General features: G+C 37.9%; 1 protein-coding gene across 2 annotated transcripts; it reads right to left on the reverse strand.

The window, feature by feature from the left end:
* Nucleotides 1-553: 553 nt before the first annotated feature.
* si:ch211-171h4.5 (myelin-associated glycoprotein) lies at nt 554-16,825 on the reverse strand. Of its 2 annotated transcripts, XM_042436581.1 has the most exons (12): nt 16,748-16,825; nt 16,284-16,337; nt 15,056-15,264; nt 13,569-13,722; nt 12,254-12,414; nt 10,877-11,030; nt 8,095-8,231; nt 6,894-7,032; nt 5,232-5,331; nt 4,989-5,007; nt 1,189-1,266; nt 554-859 (listed from the first exon to the last, which is right to left on the reverse strand). In XM_042436581.1, the coding sequence occupies exons 2-12, from the start codon at nt 16,330-16,332 to the stop codon at nt 776-778; spliced, it is 1,284 nt and encodes a 427-aa protein (XP_042292515.1). In that variant the 5' UTR covers nt 16,333-16,337; nt 16,748-16,825; the 3' UTR covers nt 554-775. The 2 variants fall into 2 exon arrangements, 1 of the variants encoding a protein (XP_042292515.1); XR_006100376.1 differs by lacking the exon at nt 4,989-5,007 and having other exon boundaries at nt 850-859.

The following is a 16,825-nucleotide window of genomic DNA, read 5'->3' on the forward strand; positions in this document are numbered from 1 at the left end:
GTTTTTTGTCAGTCAGAGATGTGTGTTTAACATGTCACATAGATCAGGAAAAGTACATCTATGCATCAGTACCTCTGCTTATTGGTTGACAACATGTAATTGTTGCTTAATAGTGAAAAAGACTTCCATCACACGCCTGCATGTTCATGTGTAGTAAATTCTACTTTGCTGATTAAGCAAAAAACCTAAAAGTTTCAGGTTTTTATTTTGTTTCAGCGGAAATAAACAAGGCAAAAGTACCATAATCATTTTTTGTGTCATACAGAAGGTCTTTTGGCTAAAACCATATAAGTGGTTGCATTTCTAACTCAAGCATAGCATACATCACATATGTTTTTAACCTCTTAACTTCCAGTGTTCACAATACTGCATCTTTTTATTTTGTAATGTCAGCTTACTCACCATAGTTCGAGTTATAAAAATTAGGGAGTGAATCTTAAACCTCTTAGTCAGCTATTAGTCTCTTAGACAGGAACATTGTAGTCTTTATATCTCCCTTAATCCAGCTTAACTCACTGGCATGGACTCAGTACAAAAGGCACGTCATGCAATCTTCACATTTACAGAAATTTATTGTAAATTACAAATATATAATGACATAAAAAGGGATTTAACTCAGTATAACCATGAAACTGTTATTAGATCCTTACAACAAGTAGAAAAAGAATGGCATTATGTACTGTGTTCATCATTGCTGGGTGGGAAATCTTTTTAAAGCTACTTAAACATATGTACTGTATGCAGAGCACTCCGATGAAAACTTCAACACAAGACTTCATGTCCGCTTTGGCTGTGGCTTGTTTTTGCGAATGGCTTGCGGGGCGACGGTTCTCTCATTGTTTTGAACTTGAGGACGTGGCTGCGTTAATAAAAGAAAGACACAAAAAAACAAACAAACAATAGAGTTCATACAAACAGTAGGCACATGAACATACTGGTATTTAAATGTATACATAAACTGCATGTTCCAACATATTAAAACGTGCTCCAACATGAATAAGACTGATAAAAATCTGTTAAATCATCCTTTCTTCCTGCTTCAGTTTATCTTTAATCTTAATCCTACTTTTGACATAAAGCCATGAAGTTAACTCTTTTTCTTTAAATGAATAAAGGATATCTCATTTTGAAATCTAGTTTGTCTCATTTTAACATTTGTAGGAAACCAGAATAATGCTTTGCAGATACCTGGAGTTGTTCATAGTCGGAGGTGACACTGAGGCTCCTCAGATCCATGTAGGTGTGCTCCCCCTTCAGCTCTATCTGCTGATGAATTAAAAAAAATCTTATTAATCCAGTAAAGACCAACTGACCACACATCACTACCATCCCCCTTCACACTTGTTTGAGAAGTTGACACTGACAACCTAGATACAGACATAAATTAACATTTAAAGATAAGGAAAATTTAACAAAAGTTGCTAAAACCAACTCTGAATGCAATATTTGACATGTAATAGAGTACATTGGGCTTGTTCTCGGTCCCAGCTCAAGTTCTGCTTCAAGTATTTAAGGATGTGGGAGCAATATTAGATGCCAGAACTGAATTTCATTACTCTGTGTAATGTGGATGTGGGTGTGAAAAAAATGAATGAATTTTAAGGAAGTAAACATAGAAGGTGCTGCACTATTTGAATGATTTACAACTGTAGTGGTGCAATGAAAAGAAAATATAATCCTTTATCTTCCTTGTCAGGATGCAGCAGGGAAAGAGGAAGAAAAACATTCATAAGTGTCTAATGTTTTGTGCATGGATACAGTTTCACTTAACATCAAGTGAACCAGAGATAGCTGTAAAAGTATGTACGTACATGATTTTAGCAAGTTAGCAATACCAAAACTTTAAGCTTGTTATCTATATTTATGTGTGTGTGTGTGTGTGTGTGTGTGTGTGTGTATGTGCTAGCATTCCTTTACATTTACATTTACATTTTTCATTTAGCAGACACTTTTATCCAAAGTGACGTACATATGAGACTGACAACACAAGCAAGGATCTAGTCAGGAGACAACAACACGAGTAAGTGCCATAAAGCTTAAGATTGGGCCCGATAGGACATAGATGCCAACAGGCAGTGCAACAAGGCAATGATTAGAGTGCGTAGAAGTGTGTTTTTTTTTTTTCTCTCCCTACAGTTCATCAAGTGCAGAGGTGTTCGTGAAAGAGCTGAGTCTTTAGTCTTTTCTTAAAGATTGAGAGGGACTCTGCAGATCGAACAGAGTTTGGTAACTCGTTCTACCACCGGGGAACTACAGAGGAGAAGAGTCTAGCTAGTGACTTAGGGCCCTTAGTGACTTGTGGTGGTGGTACCAGGCGCCTTTTGTTGGCAGAGTGTAGTGGGCGGGAGGGAGTGTAGACCTGAATGAGGGAGTTCAGGTAGGCAGGAGCTGTTTTAGTTGCTATTTTGTAAGCAAGTGTCAGGGCAGCAACTGGGAGCCAGTGGAGGGATATCAACAGCGGGGTGACGTGTTGTTTTGGGCCAGACGCGCTGCAGCGTTCTGGATAGTCTGCAGAGGTTTAAGTGTACATGCAGGGAGTCCTGCCAATAAGGAGTTGCAGTAGTTGATGAGTGATATAACGAGAGCCTGTACCAGGAGTGGTGCTGCATGCTCAGACAGGTAGGGTCTGCTCTTCCTGATGTTGTACAGGGCGAATCGACCATGTGGCCATGGTCATCAATATGACTAGTTGGTCATCAATCATGACACCCAAATTTCGGGCAGACTTTGTGGGCATGAGTTGGGTTGATTCAAGCTGGATGCTGATGTTTTGTTGTATGGAAGGACTGGCTGGTTTGACAAGAAGAAGTCTTAGAGAGGTTAAGCTGAAGGTGTCATTCTTTCATCCATGCTGATATATCAGCAAGGCATGAAGAGATCCTAGCGGAGACTGAGTGGTCTTCCGTTGGGAATGACAGGAAGAGCTAGGTGTCGTCAGCATAGCAGTGGTATGAGAAACCATGGGAGTGGATGATTGCGCCAAGTGAGGTAGTGTATAATGAGAAAAGGAGGGGACCAAGCACTGACCCTTGAGGAACCCCTGTGGATAAGCTGTGCAGTTTGGACGTTTCTCCATTCCAAGATACTATAATATCTCCTTGACAGGTAGGACATGAACCAGCGGAGTGTGGATCCTGAGATACCAAGCTTAGTGAGTGTGGAGAGGAGGATTTGGTGGTTAACTTTATCAAAGGCAGCTGACAGGTCCAGTAGCAAAAGGACTGAGGACTGACCAGCAGCTCTAGCTGAGCACAGTGAGTCCATCACCGACAGTGGCTTAGATGAGCTGACGGGAACAGCAGAGTCAGATAATAATTCTTTTTGTGCCTATCACTACGAGTGATTCCTTTCACATACAAGTAGTCATGTTATCCATTGTTAATAATGAAATTTTAATTATGGCGACTACAAGATCAATGTTGAAATCTGATCAATGATGAGACATTGTGTATAACAGGAAAAAATATGTCTAAACATGTCCCATCTCATTTTTTAAAATCTCATTTGGTAGTTAAACTTGTCTACAGTTGGGCAAAAAGTTAAAACTCTGAAACAAAGAGTACATGTTGTTAACACTGATAGTGTGAAGTGTAAATGTATGTGTCCTTCATCTCATAAGTATTGTGTGACAATAACACATATCAACCCTCTCATAGAAATTACGGTCATTAACGACTAAACTGGAACAGCAAATCCATTTTGCTACATGTTGGCTGAATCTCTTGTTGTGGAAATTGTCTGAAAACACTAAATGCACATATGAAATAATACACAAAACACTGCTGGGTTGAAGATTAAAAAATATTATCATACAATAAGGAGACAGAATACACAAAGATTTGCATCAGTCCGTCTCACCGAACAAAGAACAAATCTATTCTATTATAGTGAGAGAAGGAACAGAGAAATTATCTGATCAAACTTGTGGATTACAACCAATGGCAAACAGCCAAGAGGTATAAATTCATATGCCCATGTATGCTGGATAACAACCACATCTGCCAAGGACACAGGAAGGCAAGAGCCCTAATCTGTCTGTGGCTTTTGACCTTTTAACTGTCCTGTTTACTCACAGACCCACAATGTTACATTATCTGAGCCTAAACAAGAAGATTGGGCCTCATAAAACACATTCCTTCTCTCAAGGTCATGCACACATTAACAGAGCAAATGATCATCCTGGCATAATTGCACATTAAAATGATAAGCCAACCCTTTGGTCTTTCATTACCTTTACACTCTCAACATAATGAAAAAAATGTTGTTAATTAACATATTTGGCAAGTTGCAAAAATATTAATACTGAACGTAGGGGTGAAATGTTCAGTGACAACGTAATATTTTTTTTGAGCTTTCAATCATATCTCACATTCTTCATCCAGTGAATGGACTGTTCCCACAGGTCAAGAATGAACTTTCATGCTCCGAATATCTCTTTTTTTTTTTTCCACGTGTGTCAAGAAAAGATTAGGCAGCTAAAGCATCTTCTGTTAAATGTTGAATTTTAATCATTGTTATATAAAGGCATTAAAAATGTAAACACTAGCATGAACTGAAAGTTGGATGCGATTACATTCACCCATTCATGACCCCAGCTTTCACATCCTAATCATGTTTCCTGCATGTGATCCTCTCTTAGGAAAACGGTTTATCTCACTTAGATGCACAGAGCACACACTATATTTATAATTGCCTTTTAAGGCGTTGTACTGAAAAATTTTGAGAATTAATTATTTTGTGAATCCTGCGGGGGATAGACTAACCCTGAAAATGACGTATCATGTGTTTAAAGATTAGTCATCCTGTTCATTCTCTGAGCGACCGAGGATGTCAGTGAGACTAGACTGTGAGTAGGTCGTGACGTGCAGAGGGTGTCAAAACTCCTTATCAGATATACTGTATTAGCGCTGCTCGGAGGATAATATTTCACACTGTGTGTTGTCTGGCTCCAGCTGTCACTCACTTTGAAGTGAAAAAATTCCACTTACCTTCAGCCTCCTGGAAAGACTTGGGAGGAGAAGGTAAACAAACAGAGAAGGAATGTTAGTCAAAATTACCCGAAAGGATGTTTTGGCAGAGTAATGAGATGTAATGTCTATTTTAAAGAACTGAGAATGTCTAATAATTACGCTATGAAGTCTAAACAATACTTTTGGCATGAAGGGAGATGCCCAAGCAGGGAGTGAGAAGGTCAAACGAGCAAGTAGGATACACAAGAAGTATATTCTTACCTTTGATACTTGTACACATCCACAACCACAGTCAGGATGTAGAGAAGCACCACAACTCCACATATAACGTAGTGAAATACCATAAAACACTTGCTGCTTTCTGAAAGACAGTATAACAACATGATAGAACAACAGATTATTAAGAGTCATGAACATTTTAAAAAACATTTCTTCATCAGCAGAAATAACCGGTAACAGTTAAATGATATCAGATGAAATATGTCCTCGATCTGTGATGTTATTTTGCAATCAAGTAGGCGAGTTTTTTTTAAATCTCTTTTATGTACTTTCCCCCAACTTACCCTGTGTGCTTAAGTCGGCCATTTCCTTCATTTCCAAAAATTCCTCTTATCGTGTAACTTTACTTCACCTAACATTACGTAATAAGTGTTGCCTGTATCTTAACTGTAAGAATTTTCCTCTGTTTACATTTTGCTTATCTCAGGTAAATTCCTTCATCAGCAGGTAGTGAATCATTATCCACTTACTTTCTGAATCATAAGTCATAACCTGCAGTATTATTCCAAGGCAGTGCACGACAACATATCAAATCAACAACACATCTCTCCAGAGCTAGGCAGGACTTTAGCTTAAAGGTATGAAAAACAATTTGATGAAGGAACATGTGCAGCTGATTTCTTTGTGTCTTGAACGTAGAGTATAATTGTTTTTACACAAAAACTGGAAAAATGACAAATGTCAGCATATCTAAAAATACCAGCGTGGTCGCTACATGGTTACACTTGATGAGCGCGGTGATAATGGAGAATATTATTCCACAATGAATGCACCACAGTAATGTAGCTAATGAAGAAGGGTTTGATGTCAGTAAATGTGTTATGTGACCTTATTCTAGACTATTTTAAAATTACAAGGTTCTTACTACATTTACATTCAATTTAAAAGTCGTTTTTATAATTATTTTATACATGTTGTATTTATGCCTTTTATGTTTTATGTAAAACATTTTCAATTGCCTTGCTGTTGAAAGGTGCTACACTAATAAACTTACCTTGCCTTACTAATGTTGACAGTGGCGGTTACTATATCATACCAAATACCATTCACTGGAGCTCAGGTAAGACCTTTTTGTGTGCAATTAGGAAATGTTGTAAGTAGCTTTTGTTTGTTCTGTACGATAACCAAAGAAAATGTCTTGGCTCTGAGCAGTTACCAGGTAAGCAGCGACCTAAGCAAGGAATAGTCCAGCACGTAACCCACAGTAAAACAGCAAACTGTCATTTACACTTCAGTTTTTGTGCAGATAACACACCAAAATATATTGTGTCAATTAAAGAGCTTTAGAGGTCTTGGTAGGTGGATTTTGTTACCTTCAACAGAGTCAGACGGTTTCCCTCCATTTCCAGTCTTTGAGCTAAGCTAAGCTAGGATAACAGGCTACTGGTGGTAGCTTCCGGTTTAACGGACATTTATGGGTGATATCGATGTTTTCATCTAACTTTCCGCCACAAGGCAAAATTAGTGTATTTACCAAATGCTGTTTGAGGAGGTACAATTAGAGATTAAGATCATTTTTAAGATTAGCAATAGTGGCAGTGTCAGTGTTACCTTCACCTTCTGGCATACAGAGGACTAAAATAACAGTGTGAGCACATATAAAGCATATAGTTTCAAAGATAAATAATTGATTTCTGTTTTTACCTGCAGCGGTGACGACCTCAAGAGACACCAACCTGGACCTCTGAGAGCCTCTCTGGTTTTCAGCTTCACACATATACAACCCGCTGTCCCTCTTGGTGACCTGTAGGACCAGCGTGCCTCTGTCACCCATGATGGTCAACTGGGATGCGGAAAGATGGTACATGCTTTTGTTAAAGCTGCAGTGAGAGGGATCTTCCACTCTACTCCTATTTTGGAGCAAAAGCTAAACTGACCTACCCAAATTAAAATGGTTATAGCTCCTGATACACAGTGACTATATGCATAAATAAGGTCTAACCAGAAAGGTGTGAAAGTGCCAGAAACACTTGAGGTGATACTGAAACAGAGAAGAAGGTCATTGAAATTAGTAAAAATGTAAATAATTTTTTTTTGCAGTCTAAATAACTGTCTGTGGCTTTGTCTGTACAGGCTGAGGGCAGTAAGGGGCTAAATAGCAGCGAATACCTGCCTCAAATTTTAAGAAGATAGCACACAGTGTGACAAATCCTACAGTGTTTTTTTTCTTCATAAAAAAGTCCAGGTGTATTCCCAAAAGGGACATTTAGAGACTCCATATTGTTATAAACACAAGGTCCTAATTACAGCAAAACCAGAATGGTTGTGACTTATCAAGGCAATAATAATAATAATAATAAGGGCCAACTAAGCAGATGCTGGTGTCCAAGTGAAGTTAGTTAAATTCAGATTTATCTCTTATGTTTGGCACATACATGTCAAAACCCAACAGGAGAAAAAGTATGTTGTGTTTATGCATCAGAAAATACATAATTTCTAAGAAATGAAGTTCAGCTGAGAATCTGGTTTTCTGTTTACTAAATGGGATATGGTTAAATTTTAGTTGCCGCTAATAATAGCATAAGCGCATGCCATTACAGTATGTATAGCCTCAAGGCATAATTGTCATGCTGAAACAGGAGAGAGGTTTTTTTTTCCAATCTGTTGCCACAAAGTAACAGAGTGAGTGTTTTTACTCTAAAATGACTTGGAGCTAAGGGGCCCTTTGAGGAGCTCAAATCGTGAAAAAGAATCAAAGACTGAAAATACACAAAAGTATCAGGAGAGAATTATCCACATATGTATGTTTGAAATGATGATTCCAATGTTAAACGATCATACACTTGTAAAAAGTAAGTAGCTGCACAAATAAATCAATAAATAAAAGCTGAATGATGTCTCTCACCATTCCACTGTCATCTCTGTACCAGGTGTAGTTCCTCGCAGGAGGGTTGGCATCACTGAAACATGTGAATGTGACGGTGTGGCCCTCGGAAACAGGACCAGACACGCTGAGCGTTGCCTCGGTGAATCTCGGGGCATCTGGAGGTCAAAAAGGCAGTAATATTTGGTGCTAAAAATATAACATGTAATTAAAATCCTTGTTTAGCAAAACAACAAGTAGGCAGCCTGGATCCTCCATATCAGAGAGACACTTTGTGATGTATGTGTTTTGACACATCTCACATATCAAGTCATTTGTAAAGTGATTGGTTTGGAAGATGACCTTTATCCCTCAGCACTGGTGTGCCTCAGGGCTGTGTCTTATCACCTTGGCTCAGACAGTTTCACATCCCAGCACAGTTCAATAATCATCCTTAAACAAGTTTGAGTTTTGAGTTTTGAGAAACGAGTTTTGAGCACAACTCTGACATATCATCTCCTTACAAGTTGATATGTTGAACTTATTAGCATTGTTTATTTCCACATCCAGCAGTTACGGAGCAACATTTAGAGTCATATTTCTGTCCATCTGGTGAATGTAAGTCCAATATTCACTCTCTTTAGCTCTACTTTTGATCTCTACCGACTCCTGAGGGAAATATCTGGCTCTTTAGCTGCTAAATGCTCCACTATGTTCACCAGCTAGTCTACAGCTAACTGTGTCTGTTTGCTGTTTGGTGCTGAGCAGGTAGTGTACAGTGGTTTTTTAGAGCTTTTTCTCTGAAAACAGCCAACTTCTGCGGCCAAAGAAATCAATCAATGAATAAAAGTGAAGTGACAGAAGATAATCTTAAATCTACCATAAGACAGGTCTTTCAATCAAAACATGTATTTGTAGATTTGCTGGATGTTTGCAACTACTGAGCCAGGTCAAATGTGAGTTCACTTTTTGCAGGTAATAAATACAATTCCACTGCCTGCAATACAGTAATAATGACATTTTATGTTCTGCTTTCTTCCATATACTTCTGCGGTCCATTACTTCCGTTAACACCAGGTTAAGACACGTTTAGTTCTTCAGTACAGTGACAACAGGGATAAATGCTTCCGTCTGTGCAAAAAAATAAAAAATTCCCTTCAGGTAAAGTCAGACAAAGTCATGTAGAAACAAGTCACCTGTAGTCTTAAACTGTTTTATATTGTGTCTGACACGTTCATCAACACTGGGCAATAAATCAGCATCAGTGTACTATTCATGGCATAAGGAGGGCAGGGAGGAAGCAGAAGGAGGGAAGGAACTGTCAGATATGTCAGTGAATAATTTAATGAATGAACAAATTAACCCGGAAATGAATGAATCATCAATGTCTGGGTATTATGTTGTAGTTCCCAGAGCAAAAGCAACCAAATGAACTTCTGTTGTTTTAACAGAGTACACTTTTGTGTTATTTAATTGTATTTTTAAAATATTTTTAAAGTAAAAATACCTACAGTAAAGCAGTACAGTGCAGCTTTCATTGATATATTACTGCACGAATGTTTTTCCTGTGGTTTACGGTAACTTTTTTTTTACTTGTGTCACCTTAAAACAAAGAAAGGTCTAGTTGTGACTGCTTGTTATGGGTTTAATATTGTATGTGTTAACCTTAGAGTGAGTTGCCCTCTTCAGCTTTTTCTAATTTAAATAACTTTTAGAGGCTGAAGAGATAAAACTATCCAGTGTTTCATAAAAAAATAGCTGTGATTGTTGAAGTCTGAAAAATAAACACAATTTTGTGTTTTTGATTCTTTGCTATTTGATTAATCATCTCATGACATCTCAGCAGTGGTAGAAGAAGTATTCAGATCATTCACTTAAGTAAAAGTACCAATACAAACGATGCAAAAATACTCCATTACAAGTAAGAGTCCTGCATTCAAAATCCACTTAAGTAAAAATACAGTATTATCAGCAAAATGTACTTTAAGTATACGTGTTCTGCAATAAGCATTTTACTTGTAGTAGCTGGTGAAGCTGGAGTTAATTCTTTTTCATAAATTTGCATTCATTCTTGGGACTTGGATCTTTTGCTTTTTTTGAATTGGATGAGCTGACCTTTTTGGACCTCAAACAGTTATTTAAATTAAATCTTCTGAGGAGTTTAGAGTGTAAATCACTCTTTGGTCGAACTGTTAAGGGGCCGATACACTCCATCAGACCTGCTTGTCGGACAGTCGAATAGGTTTAGAAAGAAATACAAAAAAGTCAAGAGTTCAAGTACAAATACCTAAAAATTGTTTGTACGTACAGTATTTTAGTAAGTATACTTTACCACCACTGCTCCAGGTTGGGAACCACTGGTCTAAGGTATTGAAAGGTATTGTAATGTGTATAAGTGATAGCTTCTGAATTTAATTATAATTTCTTGTTTTATTTTAAAGATTATTTTGACTTTTATCTCTTTAGCCTGTTTCTTCTGTTGCTGCAACATGTGAATTTCACATATAATTTGAAAAAAATCACATCTTAAAGTCTGCAATTTTACTAAATTAGTTATAAATTTAGTAAATCTGCGGTTCATCCCTACATAAAAATATTTTTTGCTCTCCTTAAGCATCAATAAAAAGCATTTGGACTGAATGGTCAGCAAAAGAAAGAATTTCTTGAACTCCACGCTGTCTTTTTACTTTTACTCTTGAGGACAATTCAAATGAGCTTTTTGTCACTTTCACATTAGCAGATTTTGATATCAGTACTTTAATTTTCATGTGAGTAAAATATCAGTACTTTTACTTATACAAACACTGAGGTCAGAGTCTCTCACACTGGATGTTGAGTCTCTGAGCTGTTGCAGACGGCTCAGTGCTGCCCCCTTTTGCCAGAGGATAGGAGACAGAACAGATGACGCTCTGGTTGTGAAGGTCGGCTGAGGCGATGAAGGTCAGTGTGGACACCATGGTCATCTGTCCTTCCTGATTCTGCTTTATCAAAAGAGGAAGAAAACACCTAAATGTGCTGAAATGGTCAGGGCAGGTGAGACAGACGTGAAATAAAATATGTTCATAAAATTGTGCAGTTAACACAAAAACAACTGGGAAAATAACTGCAAATCCAACTAAACTTGATTTTACAACAGGGATGATCTTTTTGCCATTACTATAAAAAGAATGAATAAACAGTGGAGGAACTATTCAGATTTTTTTACTTCAGTAAATGTAGCAGTCGTTCAGAATAACAGCAGTAATATGTGCAAAATGTACTTATGGTTTAAAAGTAAATGTACTCCTTGTGCTCCAGATTAGGCTTTGTGTTGGATGGTTCCTCCATTACAATCATGGAACATACAACTTGTCAGGTATTATCACTTATGTATACTTATTGTCTCAACATGATAGTATCAGGTGTTTCCAGTGGTGGAAGAAGTACTCAGATCCTTTACTTGCTGTGTGTAAAAATCAATACCACAATTTAAATACTTAATTACAAGAAAAAGTCCTACATTTAAAATCCTACTTAAGTAAAATATATAGAAATATTACTGGCAAAATATCCTCAAAATACTAAAGTAAAAGTGTCTGTTAACAGAAATTTGGGTTGAGATGATAGATTGGGTAGGAAAGACAAAAAAACCCCAGTTCTGCTACACATTTGGATTACAGTTTTAGAACTTTTCTTTAATCTTTGCGTTTTTTGTGACATAATGGAGAGTTTTACTTCAAAGAGTTATTTATTTAATATCCATGTGAGGGGAAATGTTTCTTTGGTGGAATTGCAAACAACTTGACATATGAAAAATGACAAGGAGACATAACTACACACTGATTTTTTTGTAAGTTTGTAAAGTTAGGAAACCACTGGTCTAATCTTTAACAATGCAGTGTAATTTATAAGCTCATCATTATGTTATTTTATGAAAAATTTTAACCTGAAAAGTAACTGAAGCTGTAAAATAAATGTCGTGGAGCAAAAAAGTACAACATTTCCCTCTGAAATGTAGTGGAGTAGAAGTATCAAATAGCATAAAATGAAAATACTCAAGTAAAGTACTTAGTTACATTTCACCACTAGGCATTTCTGTAAAATGTTGTTTAAATGATAAAGCCTTCTAGCGGTTGTAGGAATTATGACTTTTGTTCGTCAGGAGCAAAGGAGGAAGTAGTGTTATGTAGTTATTGAACCATAAAGTCCGCAGGTCCATCACCTGCAGTATTTGTGTCTGCTGCTGTCTGGAGTCGTCCCGGGGGAGCCAGGTGAGGGAGGGGGGCAAGGCGGGGCAGGGCACAGGGACTGAACACTGCAGCCTCATCATCTGGATTCCCTCCAACATCTGAATCATGGAGGTCATCTTGGGAGGGGACGGGCCTGTTGTTGAGGACACATATCAGATAACAGATAACAAAAGATGCAAGGCAGTATCACAACAGAGAACACTACTGAACTATCTAAAACTATCTCAACAACATGCAAAACAAACGTTATTGAGACAGTGTAGATTTAAAAAACTGAAGAATGTGGAAGTTTCTTGTTCGACTTAGGTAGAAAAGTGTCTTGCAAGAGACAAAAATAACGTATTTTAAAATCTGACAGCTACATGTACAAAACCTGCTTTTAAAGCAGCTGAGCTGCCGTAAACATCATAAACATAAACAAGTCTAAAGTTCTACATTCTCACTCTACATTACATTATTTTAGTCCCTCCTAAGGTTTGCCTTGTTTTCTCATTGTCACTGTGAAAATGCTTCAGACTCAGAACTCTGTTTGTTAAAGGGGACATATTACGCTTGTGATTTTCTGTTATTTTATACTGTTAGGATGTCTATGTTGAACATGAGCAAAGTTCCAGAATTTAAGATGAATGTAGAAATGCTCTCTGAGAGCCAAAAGCCCAGACTTCAGCCTGCTCTCAACGCTCCCTTTGCAAAGTTACCTCTACTTCCCCATCAAACTGTTCGTGCATGCCCAGAAACGGTCATCTGTTCTGTAGCCTTTGTTGCTAAGGTTTTTCTACAGGTTGTTCATGTTGTCCAGCTGCAAATTTCAATTTCATGTTAGGATGTATTTGAGAAGTTTATATTTTGAGTAAAGAACGAGAAAAATAAGTGAAATCTGACAACTACTGTTTGTTTACGTAGCCTCCGGAAGCTGGCCAATTGGAACAGAGTGGGAGGGGGGCCTTAAACAGACAGGAGCTAAAACGGCCTGTCCATAAAGGGCCAGTAGGAGATAAATAAAGAGATATTCCAGTAGAACCCCATAATAGAAATATAGGCCTGACAATGTGCATGATACATCCCCTTGAAGGTGAATTTCCTACAGGTTGTGCCTTTAGTCTGGTCTCTTTTGTCTCTCTGGCTGTTTTAAAAGAGTTACAACAGTTACAACAACAACTAAAAGGGAATCTGGTAAACAACAACAAGCACAAGACAAGTGTTTCCTTTTCCTTTTCTTTAGTCATGGTAAGTCACTGAAGAAGACACTGAGGAATCACAAGTCACTGTGTCGTGAGCAACTCATACCTGGTTGAATAATAATGTAGACTCCGTTTGAGAAAGTGAACTTGGCCTTGTTCGGACACTCCAGCCTGAAGAAGTAAATGTCACTGTAGTTCTTTGGGATGCTGTAAAACACTGTGGTGCAGTTCTTCTTTGTCTCGTCCCCGAATGTTTGCCCCTGAAAGAGTTTTGAGAGCAATAAGTAGCACTGGGAGCACAAAATACTTTTATTCAAACTAACAAACATCATCAGGGGTATCTGGAGCTTTTAAAATAAATGCTGGGCAAGACAAGGCATGTTAAACAACCAAGCATTGTTCAAACTCACAAAGCTTTATTTTAAATTTAAGCAAAGATCCAAAATACATCAGGCAGAACTTTAGTGAAAGTATTATAAAATGATGCACAAGACAGTTCCATCTGATGTGAGAAAAAAAAAATCTTTAAATGTCTTCAGGCTACTTTAAAACACCCAGGACACTGTGCATTTCTGTTTGCTGAATGATTCAGGGCAAATGTCTGTTGACGACTTCTTGCCACACTCACATTTAGACATATTTGTCTTACAAAATGTCAAGGTTGCTTGTTCCTTAATAGTTCCCCATTACATTTAAGGCAGATTAAATGGATAAGAAATTAAAAACAAAACAAAACTGTAAATCACAGCTGTCAATGACGACAGACATCAAAGCCTACTATAAGTCTACAAATCTCATTACTGGAGCAATAATTTCCAAAATAACCACTAGCACACATTTTAGAGGGCTTGAATTTAGTGATTGAGACCATAAACACTTGTTGAAAAAAATGATTGCATAGTATTTCTAGAGAGAAGTTGATGATTTTTGAATTGGAGTCAGTTAGAGCAGCTGTTGGTGGCACTTTAACCTTTGAACATCCACCAGGTCGCCGGCGACCCACTTAAGCCAGTTGGGTCTGGAATTTTATACAGGTTGACAAGATGTAGAAGGTTTATGGTGTTCTGCATAGTTCTGGCATAAAGCATGTCCTAATTATTGGTTTTCAAATATGACTCATGATAGACGAGGACCAAAAACACTTTTTTGAGCCTTATTTGAACTGATGTAATTTTGTTTGTGTTTTAGTCACATGCTAAACAAACACATTTCCAGAAACTAGAAGATGTCACTTGTCAAATGAAGCCTAATACATGCACAATGGACTTATAGTTCTTCTGTTATAAGCTTTTCCATTTGGGTGTGCCAAATAGGTGAAAATTCTATAAAAAGGGTGGATGTTAAGGGGTTAAGGTACTTCCACATTGGCTTTAGCCTCAAGCCATGGTAGTTGCCACTTGTGCTATACATTTTTGTTTTTTACAAATGAGTTGTTGTTTTTCACAGTACCGAGGGGAGGCACCAAAGTCAGAAATTTTCAAACCCTAAAGATCAGGGCTTTCAGGTCTATGATCAAGGCATTGCTTGATGGCGTTGCTGTCAACTTTCATGATGTTCAGTAGATTGAAGAAGACAAAGAAAGAGAGGACTTACTTGTATGATGTTATTGTAAGCATTGCTTGCACTGAAGACAGGTGGATTAGTAGCAACTCCTTTCTTCCAAACCCCGCCTCTGGAGCAGTTGTGGATGTCTGATTCATAATCGTTGGGGACCTCGAAGTGACATGGGATTGTTACACAGGAGCCACTGATGGCCATGATGCTTTGAGGAAGCATCAAATTCCAGTTTTTACACAGCACAACTGGAAGGGCAAAAAACAAATCTTTACAGAGTCTTTAAAACACAGATTTATCCAGACCGGTGCAGTGTCTGTTCAAAACGTGACATTCTATTATTCACAGATATCATAAATAATAAGTACTCAAAAATCAAATAATGTGCATCCTAACATAAAGTGGATCGATCATATAAGGCTCTTAGATAATTCCTATTTTCTGTGCATTTAGTTTGGATTTGAGTGGGTATGTTTGCTCCAAAGATTTGTGTTTTGTCCGTAGTGGCGCTTCACAATCACCATGGTCTTGGAGCATATAAGAGAAACTGGTTTTGAACTGGACTCTGAGTGCTTCCAAAACGCGGGTAACCTATGCTCAAGATTGTACCTGAACGCTTCCTGTGTAGTCACTTGCTACAGCTGCTGATCTGCTAAACATACCTTTAACTTCTATGCTTTCTGTCTAGACACAGCTTGAGAATGTCTGTTCTTGATTAAAAGCTAAGTTTATGCCGTCTACTTTTCTCTTTTTAGAGCACTTTTCTCTGACATAGGTCACGCCTTGTCTCTGGTCTCTCCCTGACATGCTGGAGTTAGTGGGCAGAGCCCTGAAGCTCTGCCCTACCCCTACACAGAGTGGAGTGACTCGCTGATTGCTGGTTTCTTCAAAGTTTATTAATTCTAAATGTGTTGCATGTCCAAATTGCACCAAATTTGACACTGCACTCCCTTTGGTCCACAGCCGTACACTTGCCAAGTGTGGAGTCGATCGGGTGAATGGTACAAGAGATACGCAGCGGACATACATACATACAGACCCACAGAGATTCTTTCCTTTAATAGAGAGATGTATGGGATAATGCACAGGCACATACTCTCTATTATCATGTTCATCCTGCACATTCATGCAATGTAATTTTGATACTTTACTCTCCCAGCATAAGGAGGAAGCTGTGTTTGGATTTTGCTGACAAAGAACAAAGGAACTTTCACAAACAACTAGAAATATCGGTAAGACTATATGTACAAATGGGGGAACTACCAACCTTGCATCAGAGTGATGAACAAAGTGACCACTGCTAGACCAACACCCATCTCAGCTGGAGGAGATGAACAGTTCGAACCATCAGACATTTGAAAATAAAAATTAGGATGAAGAATAAATTCTAGGAAGCAAATACAGTTCAACATGCAGTACATAGTACATTTTATAGTTGGTGTTATCTAATATAGCTTATAACAGTCTACTGAGGAACTGAACCCCTAACTCTACAGTCACTACAAACAAGCTAAAAACAGGAGTCACACTGATGAAAATGAAAAAAATGTGAGAAACATCTGTTACTCTGTTTCCCAAACACAGCATCTTGACTAAATCAACAGACATTAAAGTTTAGAGTACCAAGGAAACATAAAAGAAAAAACAAGATTCTTAGGATTCTTAGGAAAACCTAATTACCATTTTTTAATTCTTTTATACAAGTGACAACACACATTCATGTGTCTTTACCTGTCAGATAATAGAGCAGCTCATCCAAGGCAGACTCCTGTGTGTTTGAGTGTGTGTTTGTGCGTGTGTGTGTGTATG

The sequence above is a fragment of the Thunnus maccoyii genome, chromosome 15 (genome assembly GCF_910596095.1).
Source record: "Thunnus maccoyii chromosome 15, fThuMac1.1, whole genome shotgun sequence".
In the NCBI taxonomy this organism is placed as follows: domain Eukaryota; kingdom Metazoa; phylum Chordata; class Actinopteri; order Scombriformes; family Scombridae; genus Thunnus; species Thunnus maccoyii.